The 25,046-nt window shown below is 42.3% G+C and overlaps 1 protein-coding gene across 2 annotated transcripts in view; it reads left to right on the forward strand.

The window, feature by feature from the left end:
- LOC106609731 (leucine-rich repeat-containing G-protein coupled receptor 5) overlaps positions 1 to 25,046 on the forward strand; it is a 194,987-nt gene that overhangs the window by 92,369 nt on the left and 77,572 nt on the right. For both annotated transcript variants that reach the window (XM_082977998.1, XM_082977999.1), the window contains exons 3-4: positions 1,755 to 1,826; positions 20,335 to 20,406. In XM_082977998.1, the coding sequence (XP_082834124.1) occupies positions 1,755 to 1,826; positions 20,335 to 20,406 (144 nt within the window). The remainder of the gene's footprint in view (positions 1 to 1,754; positions 1,827 to 20,334; positions 20,407 to 25,046) is intronic.

The raw sequence follows: 25,046 nt of genomic DNA on the forward strand, positions 1-25,046 counted from the left end.
GATGGTGCCCTGTGGATGGTGCTCTGTGGATGGTGCTCTGTGGATGGTGCTCTGTGGATGGTGCCCTGTGGATACTTTGATGACTGAAGGGAGGTCACAGTAGTGTACACTGAAATCCCTGGGTCATGTTGTGATAGATTAACATGTTGATTACAGTACTGAGCAGACTGTCAATGTGGAGACAGTCTAACTCATGTTGTAATAGATTAACATGTTGATTACAGTACTGAACAGACTGTCAATGTGGAGACAGTCTAACTCATGTTGTGATAGATTAACATGTTGATTACAGTACTGAACAGACTGTCAATGTGGAGACAGTCTAACTCATGTTGTGATAGATTAACACATGTTGATTACAGTACTGAACAGACTGTCAATGTGGAGACAGTCTAACTCATGTTGTGATACATTAACATGTTGATTACAGTACTGAACAGACTGTCAATGTGGAGACAGTCTAACTCATGTTGTGATAGATTAACATGTTGATTACAGTACTGGACAGACTGTCAATGTGGAGACAGTCTAACTCATGTTGTGATAGATTAACATGTTGATTACAGTACTGAACAGACTGTCAATGTGGAGACAGTCTAACTCATGTTGTGATAGATTAACATGTTGATTACAGTACTGAACAGACTGTCAATGTGGAGACAGTCTAACTCATGTTGTGATAGATTAACACATGTTGATTACAGTACTGAACAGACTGTCAATGTGGAGACAGTCTAACTCATGTTGTGATAGATTAACATGTTGATTACAGTACTGAACAGACTGTCAATGTGGAGACAGTCTAACTCATGTGGTGATAGATTAACACATGTTGATTACAGTACTGAACAGACTGTCAATGTGGAGACAGTCTAACTCATGTTGTGATAGATTAACACATGTTGATTGTCCTGCAGATGGGCACCTTGTATTGATGTCGCCAAACCAAAGCCAGATTTTATCGAGATGTTTTGCTTTCATCGTTGACAGATGATGTTGAAACCATGTTGTTGGTGCCCATTGTCTCTGCACCATTCTGAAGGCTCTGATTTGATTTCCTATGGACACCGGGTTCTGAGAAAGAGTATCTGTATTGGCATGGATACATGCCTGGAAGGTTGATTCAAGCGGATCCCTTTGTAGAAAGAAATCAAAGTTTGCATAACTACTGCTATCTTCCCATCTCCTGTTGAGTTTGTCTGGTATATTTGTCATGTAAATATCAATTGAATATGTATATCTGGTGCATTCCTCCATTGCAGCGAGCCAAGCGTTGACGGATTGGCTTCACATGGATGTATGCGTCCCAAATGGCACACTATTCCCTATATAGTGCACTACATAGGGAATAGGGCTCTGGTCTAAAGTAGTGCACTATATAGGGAATAGGGCTCTGGTCTAAAGTAGTGCACTATATAGGGAATAGGGCTCTGGTCTAAAGTAGTGCACTATATAGGGAATAGGGCTCTGGTCTAAAGTAGTGCACTATATAGGGAATAGGGTATAAATTGGACCAGAGACATCCTGTTATTTGAGTAGCAGATGATGAGGAGGAAGAGCTGGACAGAGGAACAATGTCATCGGCATTGGACCCAACAATCGTCCTCCAGTGAATCCAGTGGAACCTGATAGATTCTCTCATCTATCTATCTATCTTCGTTGTTTCACAGCAAAATGAGCTCCCCGTGACAAGAAAGAAACATCAAAACACATCATTTCATGTCTTTTTTTGTGTTCCCTTCTTCTCTTCACAGACGTCTTGCAGGCAACGATTTGACGCACATTCCCAAAGGAGCGTTCTACGGCCTCTTCAACCTCAAAGTACTGTAAGTAAACCCTCCTCTCATGTCTCTCAACCGTCTTTTACCCACCTCTTCCAAGATGGGGACATCATGTGGTGAGGCAATAGGTTCCAGGTCTCTCTCTCTCTCTCTCTCTCCACCTCTCTCCCTGTCTCTCTCACTCGATCTGTCTCTCTTTCCACCTCTCTCCCTGTCTCTCCCTGTCTCTCTCTCTCTCTCTCTCTTTCTCCACCTCTCACCCTGTCTCTCTCTCCTCTCTCTCTCTCTCTCTCTCTCTCTCTCTCTCTCTCCACCTCTCACCCTGTCTCTCTCTCACTCTTTCTGTCTCTCCCTGTCTCTCTCTCTCTCTCTCTCTCTCACTCTCTCTCTCCACCTCTCTCCCTGTCTTTCCCTGTCTCTCTCTCTCTCTCTCTCTCTCCACCTCTCACCCTGTCTCTCTCTCACTCTTTCTGTCTCTCTCTCTGTGTCTCCGTCTCAAACCAGAGGCGATTATCTCTGTTTTCTCAGCAGAAGTGTTTTTACTGTGAGTTGACCTGGAGGTCATTGTTTCTCCTGCTACCTCTCAGTCTCCCCAGAAAGAGCCTTGGACAGGGATCAAATGATTCACAGGAATCTTTAATTATGAAAATGTGCTGGTAATTTATAGTAATTGGTGTTAAAAGGGGTTAGTCTTAGGAAAGTATTGGAAAGCAATTTTGCCACTTTGAGAAAATTGCCTGAGAAGTGCTTTGTGGATGGATCACCCTGTAAGGCCTTCAATGTATCCTAAATGGCACCCTATTCCCTAAGTAGTGCACTAAATAGAGGATAGGGTGCATTTAGGAACAAAGCCCAGTTCTACCTACAGCAGATAGGAGCTTCAGGGAGTTTCAGCTTCATGCTTTACACTTGTAGCATGAAACCTCAAGGTATTCTGGAGATGAAGGGATGAAAAGGAGGGAGATCTGGGAAGGAGGGAGGAAAGGAAGGGAGATCTGGGAAGGAAGGAGGAAAGGAAGGGAGGTCTGGGAAGGAGGGAGGAAAGGAGGGAGATCTGGGAAGAAGGAGGAAAGGAGGGAGGAAAGGAGGGAGATCTGGGAAGGAGGGAGGAAAGGAGGGAGATCTGGGAAGGAGGGAGGAAAGGAGGGAGATCTGGGAAGGAGGGAGGAAAGGAGGGAGATCTGGGAAGAGGGAGGAAAGGAGGGAGATCTGGGAAGAGGGAGGAAAGGAGGGAGATCTGGGAAGAGGGAGGAAAGGAGGGAGATCTGGGAAGAGGGAGGAAAGGAGGGAGTTCTGGGAAGAGGGGTGATACATCTCCATCAACATGTTAGTGCTACCCAGCTCTCTCTCTTTCTCTCTCTCTTTTTCTCTCTTTCTCTCTTTTTCTCTCACTCACTCTCTTTCTCTCGCTCTCTCTCTCTTTCTCTCTCTCACTCTCTCTCTTTATCTCTCTCTTTTTCTCTCTTTTTCTCTCACTCTCTCTCTCTCGCTCTCTCTTTTCTCTCTCTCTCTCTCTGACAAGGCCTTGACATGTCAAACTTTTACAGTTGCTGACAGTTTATCAGTGTTTTTTCTGACTAGACTGTAAAAATGTAATAAACTTGTTTTTTTTGTCTGGTGTTGAGATAGTTCTCCTGTGACCCTTCTAACATCTGAGACCGTTGATCCATTGGAAAACTCTTCCTGAACTCTTTGTTATGGTGCCTCTCCACGTAGATTCATAAAAGAACACCTCTTTGATATGAATACTAGGGATAATCACTTACAGTCCCTACATTTGTAAAGTTTTATACTTAAATACACATGTTGAGGCTACGGGCAGGGTTTTAATTTATTACTCTGTACCAGAAACATCTGGACCGGCGGTGAGGATCTCATAAAAGTAAATAAAAACCTGTTTGTGACATGTAGAACAAATGTGCCAGGTAAGTGAGCTTTGTAAAAGTAAATTTCCTGTGAAACGGCCGTTTTTGATGAAAGCGCGGCAGGAATATTGGACCATATTTCAGCACCATGTCATTTGTCACAATGAGAGAATCTGGTCTGGTGTAAGTCTCTCTGGGCTGGGTTCTTTTCTTCCGTCTATACAACCTTCTCTCCTTCTTCCCGTTGAAGACTTCAAAGAGATTTTTTGCAAGAGCAGCACTGCAAAGGATTTCCCGTTTTGTGTAACTTAGATGAAGGATGTACGTCAAGCAACACATACACTATATATACAAAAGTATGTGGACACCCCTTCAAATTAGTGGATTCGGTTATTTCAGCCACATCCGTTGCTGACTGGTGTATGAAATCGAACACACAGCCATGCAATCTCCATAGACAAACATTGGCAGTAGAATGGCCTTACTGAAGAGTTCAGTGGCTTTCAACGTGGCACTGTCATAGGATGCCACCTTTCCAAGAAGTCAGTTCGTAAAATGTCTGACCTGCTAGTGCTGCCCCGGTCAACTGTAAATGCTGTTATTGTGAAGTGGAAACGTCTAGGAGCAACAACGGCTCAGCCTCGAAGTGGTAGGCCAGACAAGCTCACAGAACGGGACCGCAAAGTGCATAGCGCGTAAAAATCATCTGTCCTTGGTTGCAACACTCACTACCGAGATCTAAACTGCCTCTGGAAGCAACGTCAGCATAATAACTGTTCGTCTGGAGCTTCATAAAGTGGTTTTCCATGGTCGAGCAGCCGCACACAAGCCTATAATCACCATTTCTAATGCCAAGTGTCAGCTGGAGTGGTGTAAAGCTCACCGCCATTGGACTCTTGAGCAGTGTAATCGCGTTCTCTGGAGTGATGAGTCACGCTCCACCATCTGGCATTCCGACAGACAAATCTGGTTTTGGCAGATGCCAGGAGAACGCTACCTGTCCGAATGCATAGTGCCAACTGTAAAGTTTGGTGGAGGAGGAATAATGGTCTGGGGCTGTTTTTCATGGTTCAGGCTAGGCTCCTTAGTTCCAGTGAAGGGAAATCTTCATGCTACAGCATACAATAACATTCTAGACAATTCTGTGCTTCCAACTTTGTGGCAACAGTTTGGGGAAGGCCCTTTCCTGTTTCAGCATGACAATGCCCCCGTGCACAAAGCAAGGTTCATACAGAAATGGTTTGTTGATCGGTGTGGAAGAACTTGACTGGCCTGCACAGAGCCCTGACCTCAACCCCATCGAACACCTTTGGGATGATTTGGAACGCTGACTGCGAGCCAGGCCTAATCGCCCAATATCAGTGTCCGACCTCACTAATGCTCTTGTGGCTGAATGGAAGCAAGTCCCCGTAGCAATGTTCCAACATCTAGTGGAAAGCCTTCCCAGAAGAGTGGAGGCTGTTATAGCAGCAATGTTCCAACATCTAGTGGAAAGCCTTCCCAGAAGAGTGGAGGCTGTTATAGCAGCAATGTTCCAACATCTAGTGGAAAGCCTTCCCAGAAGAGTGGAGGCTGTTATAGCAGCAATGTTCCAACATCTAGTGGAAAGCCTTCCCAGAAGAGTGGAGGCTGTTATAGCAGCAATGTTCCAACATCTAGTGGAAAGCCTTCCCAGAAGAGTGGAGGCTGTTGTAGCAGCAATGGGGGGGAACCAACTCCATATTAATGAGCTTGGAATGAGATGTTCGACGAGGAAGTGTCCACATACTTTTGGTAGTGTAATTTAGCAATCGGAAGAAGAAAAACAACGTGTAGTTAAAAAGAAGAACAGGAAAGATTTATTAAATATAAAAGTTGATGTATATTCACATATTTTTCCCGCAAAGAATATTAGTGATAGCAGCTGGTCTGGTCTTCTCTTCATAGGTATATAGATGTTTGGTTCTATAAACCATTGTTTCATTAGCCTTTCTCCTGGCATTGTGGTTACACATGCTACACTACCGTTGTCCGAAGAAGGCTTGTTGTGACTGTTGTCAAGAAGAGTTTTATACTGGACATCTGGGGAGAAGAGGTCTTAGTGGTCAGATAGAGGAATGTGACACACTTTCACAGCCAATCAGATGAGCTCATTAAGTTATTAGTTTGTTTACATTCACAGCTCGCTCAAACAGGGGAGAGAGAGAGAGACAGAGCGAGAGACAGAGCGAGAGACAGAGAGAGAGACAGAGAGAGAGACAGAGAGAGAGACAGAGAGCAGAGAGAGACAGACAGACAGACAGACAGACAGACAGACAGACAGACAGACAGACAGACAGACAGACAGACAGACAGACAGACAGACAGACAGACAGACAGACAGACAGACAGACAGACAGACAGAGTTGAGTACACATCTGCCTCTAAGCCTGAATTCCAACATGTTTGGGTAATGTCCACATCCGATGTTCTGCTGCCTGTGATCCTGTCTGTGTGTTCCTCATCTGTGGCTTGACAGACTACGGAACTCTGGATGAAGATTTAACACCCAGTTTGTTCATGTACAGACAGTAGATTAGATTATGTACTAACACAGTCCAGAGATGTTGTTTCCCAAGGGATTAGCGATAGGATATTTGTGCATTAGAATTTATACATATATAAGTATTTTATTTTTGGATGGAGAGTGACAGTCTAGAGAGAGAGAAAGATATATATTTTGTTTATTTCTCTTTTGTTTATTATCTATTTCACTTGATTTGGTAATGTTAACATATGTTTCCCATGCCAATAAAGCCCTTGAATTGAATTGACAGATATTGAGGGAGGCAGAGATAGGGGCCGAGGTGGGATTCGTAACCCTATCACCAGTGGGTATATGTGGTCCAGATTTGGCTGCGTTAACGCTACACCAGAGCAGAGTATTCTGTATGATCTGTGTGCATTAGGATAGTCTATTGTAGTCTATTGTATTCTATTGTAGTCTATTGTATTATATTGTATTTTAATGATGACACAGTAGGCCTATGCTGTGTTAGTTCTGACTCAGTACTCTGACACTTAGATGACTATCCACTCATATAAATACACAGTCTACCCTACAGTTACAGGCTATATTAATACACAGTCTACCCTACAGTTACAGGCTATATAAATACACAGTCTACCCTACAGCTACAGGCTATATTAATACACAGTCTACCCTACAGCTACAGGCTATATTAATACACACAGTCTACCCTACAGCAACAGGCTATATTAATACACAGTCTACCCTACAGCAACAGGCTATATTAATACACAGTCTACACTACAGTTACAGGCTATATTAATACACAGTCTACCCTACAGCTACAAGCTATATTAATACACAGTCTACCCTACAGCTACAGGCTATATTAATACACACAGTCTACCCTACAGCAACAGGCTATATTAATACACAGTCTACCCTACAGCTACAGGCTATATAAATACACAGTCTACCCTACAGCTACAGACTATATAAATACACACAGTCTACCCTACAGCTACAGGCTATATAAATACACACAGTCTACCCTACAGCTACAGGCTATATAAATACACAGTCTACCCTACAGCTACAGGCTATATTAATACACAGTCTACCCTACAGCTACAGGCTATATAAATACACACAGTCTACCCTACAGCTACAGGCTATATTAATACACAGTCTACCCTACAGCTACAGGCTATATTAATACACAGTCTACCCTACAGTTACAGGCTATATTAATACACAGTCTACCCTACAGCTACAGGCTATATAAATACACAGTCTACCCTACAGCTACAGGCTGTATTAATACACAGTCTACCCTACAGCTACAGGCTATATTAATACACAGTCTACCCTACAGCTACAGGCTATATTAATACACAGTCTACCCTACAGCTACAGGCTATATCAATACACAGTCTACCCTACAGCTACAGGCTATATTAATACACAGTCTACCCTACAGCTACAGGCTATATAAATACACAGTCTACCCTACAGCAACAGGCTATATTAATACACAGTCTACCCTACAGCTACAGGCTATATAAATACACAGTCTACCCTACAGCTACAGGCTATATTAATACACAGTCTACCCTACAGCTACAGGCTATATTAATACACACAGTCTACCCTACAGCTACAGGCTATATTAATACACAGTCTACCCTACAGCTACAGGCTATATTAATACACAGTCTACCCTACAGCTACAGGCTATATTAATACACACAGTCTACCCTACAGCTACAGGCTATATTAATACACAGTCTACCCTACAGCTACAGACTATATTAATACACAGCCTACCCTACAGCTACAGGCTATATTAATACACAGTCTACCCTACAGCTACAGGCTATATAAATACACAGTCTACCCTACAGCTACAGGCTATATTAATACACAGTCTACCCTACAGCTACAGGCTATATTAATACACAGTCTACCCTACAGCTACAGGCTATATTAATACACAGTCTACCCTACAGCTACAGGCTATATTAATACACAGTCTACCCTACAGCTACAGGCTATATTAATACACAGTCTACCCTACAGCTACAGGCTATATTAATACACAGTCTACCCTACAGCTACAGGCTATATTAATACACAGTCTACCCTACAGCTACAGGCTATATTAATACACAGTCTACCCTACAGCTACAGGCTATATTAATACACAGTCTACCCTACAGCTACAGGCTGTATTAATACACACAGTCTACCCTACAGCAACAGGCTATATTAATACACAGTCTACCCTACAGCTACAGGCTATATTAATACACAGTCTACCCTACAGCTACAGGCTGTATTAATACACACAGTCTACCCTACAGCAACAGGCTATATTAATACACAGTCTACCCTACAGCTACAGGCTATATTAATACACAGTCTACCCTACAGCTACAGGCTATATAAATACACAGTCTACCCTACAGCTACAGGCTATATAAATACACAGTCTACCCTACAGCTACAGGCTATATATAATACACAGTCTACCCTACAGTTACAGGCTATATTAATACACAGTCTACCCTACAGCTACAGACTATATTAATACACAGTCTACCCTACAGCTACAGACTATATTAATACACAGTCTACCCTACAGCTACAGGCTATATTAATACACAGTCTACCCTACAGCTACAGGCTATATTAATACACAGTCTACCCTACAGCTACAGGCTATATTAATACACAGTCTACCCTACAGCTACAGGCTATATTAATACACAGTCTACCCTACAGCTACAGGCTATATTAATACACAGTCTACCCTACAGCTACAGGCTATATTAATACACAGTCTACCCTACAGCTACAGGCTATATTAATACACAGTCTACCTTACAGCTACAGGCTATATAAATACACACAGTCTACCCTACAGCTACAGGCTATATTAATACACAGTCTACCCTACAGCTACAGGCTATATTAATACACAGTCTACCCTACAGCTACAGGCTATATTAATACACAGTCTACCCTACAGCTACAGGCTATATTAATACACAGTCTACCCTACAGCTACAGGCTATATTAATACACAGTCTACCCTACAGCTACAGGCTATATTAATACACAGTCTACCCTACAGCTACAGGCTATATTAATACACAGTCTACCCTACAGCTACAGGCTATATTAATACACACAGTCTACCCTACAGCTACAGGCTATATTAATACACAGTCTACCCTACAGCTACAGGCTATATTAATACACAGTCTACCCTACAGCTACAGGCTATATTAATACACAGTCTACCCTACAGCTACAGGCTATATTAATACACAGTCTACCCTACAGCTACAGGCTATATTAATACACAGTCTACCCTACAGCTACAGGCTATATTAATACACAGTCTACCCTACAGCTACAGGCTATATTAATACACAGTCTACCCTACAGCTACAGGCTATATAAATACACAGTCTACCCTACAGCTACAGGCTATATTAATACACAGTCTACCCTACAGCTACAGGCTATATTAATACACAGTCTACCCTACAGCTACAGGCTATATTAATACACAGTCTACCCTACAGCTACAGGCTATATTAATACACAGTCTACCCTACAGCTACAGGCTATATTAATACACAGTCTACCCTACAGCTACAGGCTATATTAATACACAGTCTACCCTACAGCTACAGGCTATATTAATACACAGTCTACCCTACAGCTACAGGCTATATAAATACACAGTCTACCCTACAGCTACAGGCTATATTAATACACAGTCTACCCTACAGCTACAGGCTATATAAATACACACAGTCTACCCTACAGCTACAGGCTATATTAATACACAGTCTACCCTACAGCTACAGGCTATATTAATACACAGTCTACCCTACAGCTACAGGCTATATTAATACACAGTCTACCCTACAGCTACAGGCTATATTAATACACAGTCTACCCTACAGCTACAGGCTATATTAATACACAGTCTACCCTACAGCTACAGGCTATATTAATACACAGTCTACCCTACAGCTACAGGCTATATAAATACACAGTCTACCCTACAGCTACAGGCTATATTAATACACAGTCTACCCTACAGCTACAGGCTATATTAATACACAGTCTACCCTACAGCTACAGGCTATATTAATACACACAGTCTACCCTACAGCAACAGGCTATATTAATACACAGTCTACCCTACAGCTACAGGCTATATTAATACACACAGTCTACCCTACAGCTACAGGCTATATTAATACACAGTCTACCCTACAGCTACAGGCTATATAATACACAGTCTACCCTACAGCACAGGCTATATTAATACACAGTCTACCCTACAGCTACAGGCTATATATAATACACAGTCTACCCTACAGCTACAGGCTATATAAATACACACAGTCTACCCTACAGCAACAGGCTATATTAATACACAGTCTACCCTACAGCTACAGGCTATATAAATACACACAGTCTACCCTACAGCTACAGGCTATATTAATACACAGTCTACCCTACAGCTACAGGCTATATTAATACACAGTCTACCCTACAGCTACAGGCTATATTAATACACAGTCTACCCTACAGCTACAGGCTATATTAATACACAGTCTACCCTACAGCTACAGGCTATATTAATACACAGTCTACCCTACAGCTACAGGCTATATTAATACACAGTCTACCCTACAGCTACAGGCTATATTAATACACAGTCTACCCTACAGCTACAGACTATATTAATACACAGTCTACCCTACAGCTACAGGCTATATTAATACACAGTCTACCCTACAGCTACAGGCTATATTAATACACAGTCTACCCTACAGCTACAGGCTATATTAATACACAGTCTACCCTACAGCTACAGGCTATATAAATACACAGTCTACCCTACAGCTACAGGCTATATTAATACACAGTCTACCCTACAGCTACAGGCTATATTAATACACAGTCTACCCTACAGCTACAGGCTATATTAATACACAGTCTACCCTACAGCTACAGGCTATATTAATACACAGTCTACCCTACAGCTACAGGCTATATTAATACACAGTCTACCCTACAGCTACAGGCTATATTAATACACAGTCTACCCTACAGCTACAGGCTATATTAATACACAGTCTACCCTACAGCTACAGGCTATATAAATACACAGTCTACCCTACAGCTACAGGCTATATTAATACACAGTCTACCCTACAGCTACAGGCTATATTAATACACAGTCTACCCTACAGCTACAGGCTATATTAATACACAGTCTACCCTACAGCTACAGGCTATATTAATACACAGTCTACCCTACAGCTACAGGCTATATAAATACACAGTCTACCCTACAGCTACAGGCTATATTAATACACAGTCTACCCTACAGCTACAGGCTATATTAATACACAGTCTACCCTACAGCTACAGGCTATATTAATACACAGTCTACCCTACAGCTACAGGCTATATTAATACACAGTCTACCCTACAGCTACAGGCTATATTAATACACAGTCTACCCTACAGCTACAGGCTATATAAATACACAGTCTACCCTACAGCTACAGGCTATATTAATACACAGTCTACCCTACAGCTACAGGCTATATAAATACACAGTCTACCCTACAGCTACAGGCTATATTAATACACAGTCTACCCTACAGCTACAGGCTATATTAATACACAGAGTCTACCCTACAGCTACAGGCTATATAAATACACACAGTCTACCCTACAGCTACAGGCTATATTAATACACAGTCTACCCTACAGCAACAGGCTATATTAATACACACAGTCTACCCTACAGCTACAGGCTATATTAATACACAGTCTACCCTACAGCTACAGGCTATATTAATACACAGTCTACCCTACAGCAACAGGCTATATTAATACACACAGTCTACCCTACAGCTACAGGCTATATAAATACACAGTCTACCCTACAGCAACAGGCTATATTAATACACAGTCTACCCTACAGCTACAGGCTATATTAATACACACAGTCTACCCTACAGCAACAGGCTATATTAATACACAGTCTACCCTACAGCTACAGGCTATATTAATACACACAGTCTACCCTACAGCAACAGGCTATATTAATACACAGTCTACCCTACAGCTACAGGCTATATAAATACACACAGTCTACCCTACAGCTACAGGCTATATAAATACACAGTCTACCCTACAGCTACAGGCTATATAAATACACACAGTCTACCCTACAGCAACAGGCTATATTAATACACAGTCTACCCTACAGCTACAGGCTATATTAATACACACAGTCTACCCTACAGCTACAGGCTATATTAATACACAGTCTACCCTACAGCTACAGGCTATATTAATACACAGTCTACCCTACAGCTACAGGCTATATTAATACACAGTCTACCCTACAGCTACAGGCTATATTAATACACAGTCTACCCTACAGCTACAGGCTATATTAATACACAGTCTACCCTACAGCTACAGGCTATATTAATACACACGTCTACCCTACAGCTACAGGCTATATTAATACACAGTCTACCCTACAGCTACAGGCTATATTAATACACAGTCTACCCTACAGCTACAGGCTATATTAATACACAGTCTACCCTACAGCTACAGGCTATATTAATACACAGTCTACCCTACAGCTACAGGCTATATAAATACACAGTCTACCCTACAGCTACAGGCTATATTAATACACAGTCTACCCTACAGCTACAGGCTATATTAATACACAGTCTACCCTACAGCTACAGGCTATATTAATACACAGTCTACCCTACAGCTACAGGCTATATTAATACACAGTCTACCCTACAGCTACAGGCTATATTAATACACAGTCTACCCTACAGCTACAGGCTATATTAATACACACAGTCTACCCTACAGCTACAGACTATATTAATACACAGTCTACCCTACAGCTACAGGCTATATTAATACACAGTCTACCCTACAGCTACAGGCTATATTAATACACAGTCTACCCTACAGCTACAGGCTATATTAATACACAGTCTACCCTACAGCTACAGGCTATATAAATACACAAGTCTACCCTACAGCTACAGGCTATATTAATACACAGTCTACCCTACAGCTACAGGCTATATAAATACACAGTCTACCCTACAGCTACAGGCTATATTAATACACAGTCTACCCTACAGCTACAGGCTATATTAATACACAGTCTACCCTACAGCTACAGGCTATATAAATACACAGTCTACCCTACAGCTACAGGCTATATTAATACACAGTCTACCCTACAGCTACAGGCTATATTAATACACAGTCTACCCTACAGCTACAGGCTATATTAATACACAGTCTACCCTACAGCTACAGGCTATATTAATACACAGTCTACCCTACAGCTACAGGCTATATTAATACACAGTCTACCCTACAGCTACAGGCTATATTAATACACAGTCTACCCTACAGCTACAGGCTATATTAATACACAGTCTACCCTACAGCTACAGACTATATTAATACACAGTCTACCCTACAGCTACAGGCTATATTAATACACAGTCTACCCTACAGCTACAGGCTATATTAATACACAGTCTACCCTACAGCTACAGGCTATATTAATACACAGTCTACCCTACAGCTACAGGCTATATTAATACACAGTCTACCCTACAGCTACAGGCTATATTAATACACAAGTCTACCCTACAGCTACAGGCTATATTAATACACAGTCTACCCTACAGCTACAGGCTATATTAATACACAGTCTACCCTACAGCTACAGGCTATATTAATACACAGTCTACCCTACAGCTACAGGCTATATTAATACACAGTCTACCCTACAGCTACAGGCTATATAAATACACAGTCTACCCTACAGCTACAGGCTATATAAATACACAGTCTACCCTACAGCTACAGGCTATATAAATACACAGTCTACCCTACAGCTACAGGCTATATAAATACACAGTCTACCCTACAGCTACAGGCTATATTAATACACAGTCTACCCTACAGCTACAGGCTATATTAATACACAGTCTACCCTACAGCTACAGACTATATTAATACACAGTCTACCCTACAGCTACAGGCTATATTAATACACAGTCTACCCTACAGCTACAGGTTATATTAATACACAGTCTACCCTACAGCTACAGGCTATATAAATACACAGTCTACCCTACAGCTACAGGCTGTATAAATACACAGTCTACCCTACAGCTACAGGCTATATTAATACACAGTCTACCTTACAGCTACAGGCTATATAAATACACACAGTCTACCCTACAGCTACAGGCTATATTAATACACAGTCTACCCTACAGCTACAGACTATATTAATACACAGTCTACCCTACAGCTACAGGCTATATTAATACACAGTCTACCCTACAGCTACAGGCTATATTAATACACAGTCTACCCTACAGCTACAGGCTATATTAATACACAGTCTACCCTACAGCTACAGGCTATATAAATACACAGTCTACCCTACAGCAACAGGCTATATTAATACACAGTCTACCCTACAGCTACAGGCTATATAAATACACAGTCTACCCTACAGCTACAGGCTATATTAATACACAGTCTACCCTACAGCTACAGGCTATATTAATACACAGAGTCTACCCTACAGCTACAGGCTATATAAATACACACAGTCTACCCTACAGCTACAGGCTATATTAATACACAGTCTACCCTACAGCAACAGACTATATTAATACACACAGTCTACCCTACAGCTACAGGCTATATTAATACACAGTCTACCCTACAGCTACAGACTATATAAATACACAGTCTACCCTACAGCAACAGGCTATATTAATACACAGTCTACCCTACAGCTACAGGCTATATAAATACACAGTCTACCCTACAGCAACAGGCTATATTAATACACAGTCTACCCTACAGCTACAGGCTATATAAATACACACAGTCTACCCTACAGCAACAGGCTATATTAATACACAGTCTACCCTACAGCTACAGGCTATATAAATACACACAGTCTACCCTACAGCTACAGGCTATATAAATACACAGTCTACCCTACAGCTACAGGCTATATTAATACACAGTCTACCCTACAGCTACAGGCTATATTAATACACAGTCTACCCTACAGCTACAGGCTATATTAATACACAGTCTACCCTACAGCTACAGGCTATATAAATACACAGTCTACCCTACAGCTACAGGCTATATTAATACACAGTCTACCCTACAGCTACAGGCTATATTAATACACACAGTCTACCCTACAGCTACAGACTATATTAATACACAGTCTACCCTACAGCTACAGACTATATTAATACACAGTCTACCCTACAGCTACAGGCTATATTAATACACAGTCTACCCTACAGCTACAGGCTATATTAATACACAGTCTACCCTACAGCTACAGACTATATTAATACACAGTCTACCCTACAGCTACAGACTATATTAATACACACAGTCTACCCTACAGCTACAGACTATATTAATACACAGTCTACCCTACAGCTACAGGCTATATTAATACACAGTCTACCCTACAGCTACAGGCTATATTAATACACAGTCTACCCTACAGCTACAGGCTATATTAATACACAGTCTACCCTACAGCTACAGGCTATATAAATACACAGTCTACCCTACAGCTACAGGCTATATTAATACACAGTCTACCCTACAGCTACAGGCTATATTAATACACAGTCTACCCTACAGCTACAGGCTATATTAATACACAGTCTACCCTACAGCTACAGGCTATATTAATACACAGTCTACCCTACAGCTACAGGCTATATAAATACACACAGTCTACCCTACAGCTACAGGCTATATTAATACACAGTCTACCCTACAGCTACAGGCTATATTAATACACACAGTCTACCCTACAGCTACAGGCTATATTAATACACAGTCTACCCTACAGCTACAGGCTATATAAATACACAGTCTACCCTACAGCTACAGGCTATATTAATACACAGTCTACCCTACAGCTACAGGCTATATAAATACACAGTCTACCCTACAGCTACAGGCTATATTAATACACAGTCTACCCTACAGCTACAGGCTATATTAATACACAGTCTACCCTACAGCTACAGGCTATATTAATACACAGTCTACCCTACAGCTACAGGCTATATTAATAACACAGTCTACCCTACAGCTACAGGCTATATTAATACACAGTCTACCCTACAGCTACAGGCTATATAAATACACAAGTCTACCCTACAGCTACAGGCTATATAAATACACAGTCTACCCTACAGCTACAGGCTATATTAATACACAGTCTACCCTACAGCTACAGGCTATATTAATACACACAGTCTACCCTACAGCTACAGGCTATATTAATACACAGTCTACCCTACAGCTACAGGCTATATTAATACACAGTCTACCCTACAGCTACAGGCTATATTAATACACAGTCTACCCTACAGCTACAGGCTATATTAATACACAGTCTACCCTACAGCTACAGGCTATATTAATACACAGTCTACCCTACAGCTACAGGCTATATTAATACACAGTCTACCCTACAGCTACAGGCTATATTAATACACAGTCTACCCTACAGCTACAGGCTATATTAATACACAGTCTACCCTACAGCTACAGGCTATATTAATACACAGTCTACCCTACAGCTACAGGCTATATTAATACACAAGTCTACCCTACAGCTACAGGCTATATAAATACACACAGTCTACCCTACAGCTACAGGCTATATTAATACACAGTCTACCCTACAGCTACAGGCTATATTAATACACACAGTCTACCCTACAGCTACAGGCTATATTAATACACAGTCTACCCTACAGCTACAGGCTATATTAATACACAGTCTACCCTACAGCTACAGGCTATATTAATACCACAGTCTACCCTACAGCTACAGGCTATATAAATACACAGTCTACCCTACAGCAACAGGCTATATTAATACACAGTCTACCCTACAGCTACAGGCTATATAAATACACACAGTCTACCCTACAGCTACAGGCTATATAAATACACAGTCTACCCTACAGCTACAGGCTATATAAATACACACAGTCTACCCTACAGCAACAGGCTATATTAATACACAGTCTACCCTACAGCTACAGGCTATATTAATACACAGTCTACCCTACAGCTACAGGCTATATAAATACACAGTCTACCCTACAGCTACAGGCTATATTAATACACAGTCTACCCTACAGCTACAGGCTATATTAATACACAGTCTACCCTACAGCTACAGGCTATATTAATACACAGTCTACCCTACAGCTACAGGCTATATTAATACACAGTCTACCCTACAGCTACAGGCTATATAAATACACAGTCTACCCTACAGCTACAGGCTATATTAATACACAGTCTACCCTACAGCTACAGGCTATATTAATACACAGTCTACCCTACAGCTACAGACTATATTAATACACAGTCTACCCTACAGCTACAGGCTATATTAATACACAGTCTACCCTACAGCTACAGGCTATATTAATACACAGTCTACCCTACAGCTACAGACTATATTAATACACAGTCTACCCTACAGCTACAGACTATATTAATACACACAGTCTACCCTACAGCTACAGACTATATTAATACACAGTCTACCCTACAGCTACAGGCTATATTAATACACAGTCTACCCTACAGCTACAGGCTATATTAATACACAGTCTACCCTACAGCTACAGGCTATATTAATACACATTCTACCCTACAGCTACAGGCTGTATAAATACACAGAGTCTACCCTACAGCTACAGGCTATATTAATACACAGTCTACCCTACAGCTACAGGCTATATTAATACACAGTCTACCCTACAGCTACAGGCTATATTAATACACAGTCTACCCTACAGCTACAGGCTATATTAATACACATTCTACCCTACAGCTACAGGCTATATAAATACACAGTCTACCCTACAGCTACAGGCTATATACATACACAGAGTCTACCCTACAGCTACAGACTATGTAAATACACAGTCTACCCTACAGCTACAGACTATATAAATACACAGTCTACCCTACAGCTACAGGCTATATTAATACACAGTCTACCCTACAGCTACAGGCTATATTAATACACAGTCTACCCTACAGCTACAGGCTATATTAATACACAGTCTACCCTACAGCTACAGGCTATATTAATACACAGTCTACCCTACAGCTACAGGCTATATTAAAACACAGTCTACCCTACAGCTACAGGCTATATTAATACACAGTCTACCCTACAGCTACAGGCTATATAAATACACAGTCTACCCTACAGCTACAGGCTATATTAATACACAGTCTACCCTACAGCTACAGGCTATATTAATACACACAGTCTACCCTACAGCTACAGGCTATATTAATACACAGTCTACCCTACAGCTACAGGCTATATTAATACACAGTCTACCCTACAGCTACAGGCTATATTAATACACAGTCTACCCTACAGCTACAGGCTATATTAATACACAGTCTACCCTACAGCTACAGGCTATATTAATACACAGTCTACCCTACAGCTACAGGCTATATAAATACACACAGTCTACCCTACAGCTACAGGCTATATTAATACACAGTCTACCCTACAGCTACAGGCTATATTAATACACAGTCTACCCTACAGCTACAGGCTATATTAATACACAGTCTACCCTACAGCTACAGGCTATATTAATACACAGTCTACCCTACAGCTACAGGCTATATTAATACACAGTCTACCCTACAGCTACAGGCTATATTAATACACAGTCTACCCTACAGCTACAGGCTATATTAATACACAGTCTACCCTACAGCTACAGGCTATATAAATACACAAGTCTACCCTACAGCTACAGGCTATATTAATACACAGTCTACCCTACAGCTACAGGCTATATTAATACACAGTCTACCCTACAGCTACAGGCTATATTAATACACAGTCTACCCTACAGCTACAGGCTATATTAATACACAGTCTACCCTACAGCTACAGGCTATATAAATACACAGTCTACCCTACAGCTACAGGCTATATTAATACACAGTCTACCCTACAGCTACAGGCTATATTAATACACAGTCTACCCTACAGCTACAGGCTATATAAATACACAGTCTACCCTACAGCTACAGGCTATATAAATACACAGTCTACCCTACAGCTACAGGCTATATAAATACACAGTCTACCCTACAGCTACAGGCTATATAAATACACAGTCTACCCTACAGCTACAGGCTATATAAATACACAGTCTACCCTACAGCTACAGGCTATATTAATACACAGTCTACCCTACAGCTACAGGCTATATAAATACACAGTCTACCCTACAGCTACAGGCTATATTAATACACAGTCTACCCTACAGCTACAGGCTATATTAATACACAGTCTACCCTACAGCTACAGGCTATATTAATACACAGTCTACCCTACAGCTACAGGCTATATAAATACACAGTCTACCCTACAGCTACAGGCTATATTAATACAAAGTCTACCCTACAACTGTTCTGTGTCTGTGTCAGTGTCACCTCTCTCTGATAGATGTAAAAGCATCTGTGTTCTGTGTTCTGTGTTCTGTGTCATCTCTCTCTGATAGATTTAAAAGGGTCTGTGTTCTGTGTCATCTCTCTCTGATAGATTTAAAAGGGTCTGTGTTCTGTGTCACCTCTCTCTGATAGATTTAAAAGGGTCTGTGTTCTGTGTCATCTCTCTCTGATAGATTTAAAAGGGTCTGTGTTCTGTGTCATCTCTCTCTGATAGATTTAAAAGGGTCTGTGTTCTGTGTCACCTCTCTCTGATAGATTTAAAAGGGTCTGTGTTCTGTGTCATCTCTCTCTGATAGATTTAAAAGGGTCTGTGTTCTGTGTCACCTCTCTCTGATAGATTTAAAAGGGTCTGTGTTCTGTGTCACCTCTCTCTGATAGATTTAAAAGGGTCTGTGTTCTGTGTCACCTCTCTCTGATAGATTTGGTGTAAGTCATAAAGAGCTTTTCAGGTGCGCCATCAGTTTTCTTCCCGCTGTCCTGACGATCTCTTGCGTTTTATATTCCCATGCAGGATGCTTCAGAACAACCAGCTACGACGGGTTCCAGGTGAAGCCCTTCAGAACCTCAGGAACCTCCAGTCTCTGTGAGTGTCGATCTACTTCCTCCTCCACCATCGCTGCTGCCCCGTCGAAATTAAAGAAGCTCTCTTTTCAATAGGAATGAGCCTCCCTTCTCACTACCTTTCTCCTCTCTCTCTCTCTCTGTCTCTCTCTCTCTCTCTCTCTCTCTCTCTCTCTCACTCTCTCTCTCTCTCTCTCTTAATTCAATTTAAGGGCTTTATTGGCATGGGAAACATATGTTAACATTTCCAATGCAAGTGAAATAGATAATAACAAAAGTGAAATAAACAATAAAAAATTAACAGTAAATATTACACTCACAAAGTTTCCAAAAGAATAAAGACATTTCAAATGTCATATTAAGTCTACAGTATATACAGTGTTGTAATGATGTGCAAATAGTTAAAGTACAAAATGGAAAATAAATAAACATAAATATGGGTTGTATTTACAATGGTGTTTGTTCTTCACTGGTTGCCCTTTTCTTGTGGCACCAGGTCACAAATCTTGCTGCTGTGATGGAACACTGTGGTAATTCTTTGTGGGTTTGTGTAATCTGAGGGAAATATGTGAAGTGCAGCTCAGTTTCCACCTCATTTTGTGGGCAGTGTGCATATAGCCTCGTCTTCTCTTGAGAGCCAGGTCTGCCTACGGCGGCCTTTCTCAATAGCAAGGCTATGCTCACTGAGTCTGTACATAGTCAAAGCTTTCCTTAATTTTGGGTCAGTCACAGTGGTCAGGTATTCTGTCACTGTGTACTGTCTGTTTAGGGCCAAATAGCATTCTAGTTTGCTCTGGTTGTTTTGTAAATTCTTTCCAATATGTCAAGTAATTATCTTTTTGTTTTCTCATGATTTGGTTGGGTCTAATTGTGTTGCTGTCCTGGGGCACTGTGGGGTCTGTTTGTGTTTATGAACAGAGCCCCAGGACCAGCTTGCTTAGGGGACTCTTCTCCAGATTCATCTCTCTGTAGATGATGGCTTTGTTATGGAAGGTTTGGGAATCACTGCCTTTTAGGTGGTTGTAGAATTTAACGTATCTTTTCTGGATTTTGATCATTAGCGGGTATCGGCCTAATTCTGCTCTGCATGCATTATTTGGTGTTCTACGCTGTACACGGAGGATATTTTTGCAGATTTCTGCATGCAGAGTCTCAATTTGGTGTTTGTCCCATTTTGTGAATTCTTGGTTGGTGAGCGGACCCCAGACCTCACAACCATAAAGGGCAATGGGTTCTATAACTGATTGCAAGTATTTTTAGACATATCCTAATTCTCTCTCTCTCGCTCTCTCTCTCTCTCTCTCTCTCTCTCTCTCTCTCTCTCTCTCTCTCTCTCTCTCTCCTCTCCTCTCTCTCTCTCTCTCTCTCTCTCTCTCCTCTCTCTCCCTCTCCTCTCTCTCTCTCTCTCTCTCTCTCTCTCTCTCTCCCTCTCTCTCTCTCTCTCTCTCTCTCTCTCTCTCTCTCTCTCTCTCTCTCTCTCTCCCTCTCTCTCCCTCTCTCTCTCCCTCTCTCTCTCCCTCTCTCTCTCCCTCTCTCTCTCCCTCTCTCCATAAGTGGCCTGGACTGTTAATTAGCATATGAAATGGGGCTGGGAGAAAGAAACGGGGACTGATGGGGTTGGAGGGGTGGGAGAGGTGTGTGTGCTTGTGTGTTCGTGCATTTGTGTTTGTTCGTGTGTGTGCGTGTGTTCTTGTGTGTGTAAAATGGGGTGGGGAGGTACAGAGAGAGTTGGAATGAAGAGTTTAAATCAATGTGGGCCCATAGAGAGAGCCTTACCTTTGATCAGCGGAGAAAGAAGAGACGAAGAAGCGGGGAGATAGGAAGGAGAACTGAATGCAGATTGTCTTTCACTGGAGTCCCTTCTCTTCTCTTTACCTTCCTCCTCCTCTCGCTTCCCTTCTCTTTACCTTCCTCCTCCTCTCTCCTTCCCCCTACTCTCTCCATCCCTCCTCCTCTCCTTCCTCCTCCTCTCTCCTTTCTCCTCCTCTCTCCCTTCTCTTCTCTTTACCTTTCCCCTCCTCTTTCCTTCCTCCTCCTCTCTCCTTTCTCCTCCTCTCTCCCTTCTCTTTACCTTTCTCCTCCTCTCTCCTTTCCCCTCCTCTCTCCTTCCTCCTCCTCTCTCCTTCCCCCTCCTCTCTCCCTTCTCTTCTCTTTACCTTTCCCCTCCTCTCTCCTTTCTCCTCCTCTCTCCTTCCCCCTCCTCTCTCTTCCCCCTCCAAATGCACGTGGATTATCAGTCTAAGATCACATTCATTAATAAGCATTGTCCCATACGGCGTCTGTCTCGCTCAGAGCAGGTTGGCAGGGAGAACAGAGCAGCTGTTGTTACCTCAACAGGTCTGAATGTGTGTTGTACAGACAGAGTGGCTGGCTCCTAAATGGTACTATAGGGCTCTGGTCAAAAGCAGTGTGCTATAAAGGGAATAGGGCTCTGGTCAAAAGCAGTGCACTATAAAGGGAATAGGGCTCTGGCCAAAAGCAGTGCACTATAAAGGGAATAGGGTGCCATTTGGGATCCAACTAGTATCTTCAGTAACAGTGGTCTTCAGTAACAGTAGTCTTCAGTAACATTGGTCTTCAGTAACAGTAGTCTTCAGTAACAGTGGTCTTCAGTAACAGTGGTCTTCAGTAACATTGGTCTTCAGTAACAGTGGTCTTCAGTAACATTGGTCTTCAGTAACAGTAGTCTTCAGTAACAGTGGTCTTCAGTAACAGTGGTCTTCAGTAACAGTAGTCTTCAGTAACTGTGGTCTTCAGTAACATTGGTCTTCAGTAACAGTAGTCTTCGGTAACAATGGTCTTCAGTAACAGTAGTCTTCAGTAACAGTAGTCTTCAGTAACAGTGGTCTTCAGTAACAGTGGTCTTCAGTAACAGTAGTCTTCAGTAACAGTAGTCTTCAGTAACAGTGGTCTTCAGTAACAGTGGTCTTCAGTAACAGTGGTCTTCAGTAACAGTAGTCTTCAGTAACAGTGGTCTTCAGTAACAGTGGTCTTCAGTAACAGTAGTCTTCAGTAACAGTGGTCTTCAGTAACAGTAGTCTTCAGTAACAGTAGTCTTCAGTAACAGTAGTCTTCAGTAACAGTAGTCTTCAGTAAGATTTAAGGGACAGTTCCTTTTGGGCTCTTTTGTTTCCTAAATGTTGTCTTCGGAGCGAAGGGAGAGTCGGAGTGGCGGAGGGAGAGTCAGAGGGGTGAAGGGGTGAAGGGAGGGTCGGAGAGAGAGTCAGAGTGGCGGGAGGAGGTTGAAAGGATGGGGAAGAGTGCCTCAACTTTGAAGAAATGAAAGACCCACTATAAATCTTTTCTTCCTCTGAGTGACAGTTGGTTTTCAGAAGAAGACAGTTGATTGAGCTGCTGTACAGATGCTCTCTGGGATACGTTGGACAATTTAACTGATTTGGAGCAGTTTCCCTTCAATGGTGTTTTGTGTCCTCTGAACAAAATATTAGAAAAATAAACCAATAAAATCAGAGAGAAGATGATGCAGTGGACTCGACTATAATTTAATAGCTGTATCTTAGTACAGTTACACAAACCTTGAAACAATGAATTAAACGGTGAATAACTGGCCGATAAATGTCCATCTGCTGATGGCTCTTCCTCCGAGACGTTGTTGAAAGAGTTATGTTGTGGAGCGTCTGCAGGCTGCTAGGGCGGAGGACTACCAAACACCTCTGAGACGTTGTTGAAAGAGTTATGTTGGGAGCGTCTGCAGGCTGCTAGGGCGGAGGACTACCAAACACCTCCGAGACGTTGTTGAAAGAGTTATGTTGGGGAGCGTCTGCAGGCTGCTAGGGCGGAGGACTACCAAACACCTCTGAGACGTTGTTGAAAGAGTTATGTTGGGGAGCGTCTGCAGGCTGCTAGGGCGGAGGACTACCAAACACCTCTGAGACGTTGTTGAAAGAGTTATGTTGGGGAGCGTCCGCAGGCTGCTAGGGCGGAGGACTACCAAACACCTCTGAGACGTTGTTGAAAGAGTTATGTTGGGGAGCGTCCGCAGGCTGCTAGGGCGGAGGACTACCAAACACCTCTGAGACGTTGTTGAAAGAGTTATGTTGGGGAGCGTCCGCAGGCTGCTAGGGCGGAGGACTACCAAACACCTCTGAGACGTTGTTGAAAGAGTTATGTTGGGGAGCGTCCGCAGGCTGCTAGGGCGGAGGACTACCAAACACCTCCGAGACGTTGTTGAAAGAGATATGTTGGGGAGCGTCCGCAGGCTGCTAGGGCGGAGGACTAACAAACACCTCTGAGACGTTGTTGAAAGAGTTATGTTGGGGAGCGTCTGCAGGCTGCTAGGGCGGAGGACTACCAAACACCTCTGAGACGTTGTTGAAAGAGTTATGTTGGGGAGCGTCCGCAGGCTGCTAGGGCGGAGGACTACCAAACACCTCTGAGACGTTGTTGAAAGAGTTATGTTGGGGAGCGTCCGCAGGCTGCTAGGGCGGAGGACTAACAAACACCTCTGAGACGTTGTTGAAAGAGTTATGTTGGGGAGCGTCCGCAGGCTGCTAGGGCGGAGGACTAACAAACACCTTTTCAGCCACGCAGGACTGACACACAACACACAACCAGTGAATTGATAGATAACAATGGCTGCCTCAATTGACCTTTCATCTTTTTCTCTGGGCTGTGGGAAGAGGTTACAAAGCCAGGGAGGAG

This window comes from Salmo salar, chromosome 07 (assembly GCF_965601325.2).
Source record: "Salmo salar chromosome 07, fSalSal1, whole genome shotgun sequence".
In the NCBI taxonomy this organism is placed as follows: domain Eukaryota; kingdom Metazoa; phylum Chordata; class Actinopteri; order Salmoniformes; family Salmonidae; genus Salmo; species Salmo salar.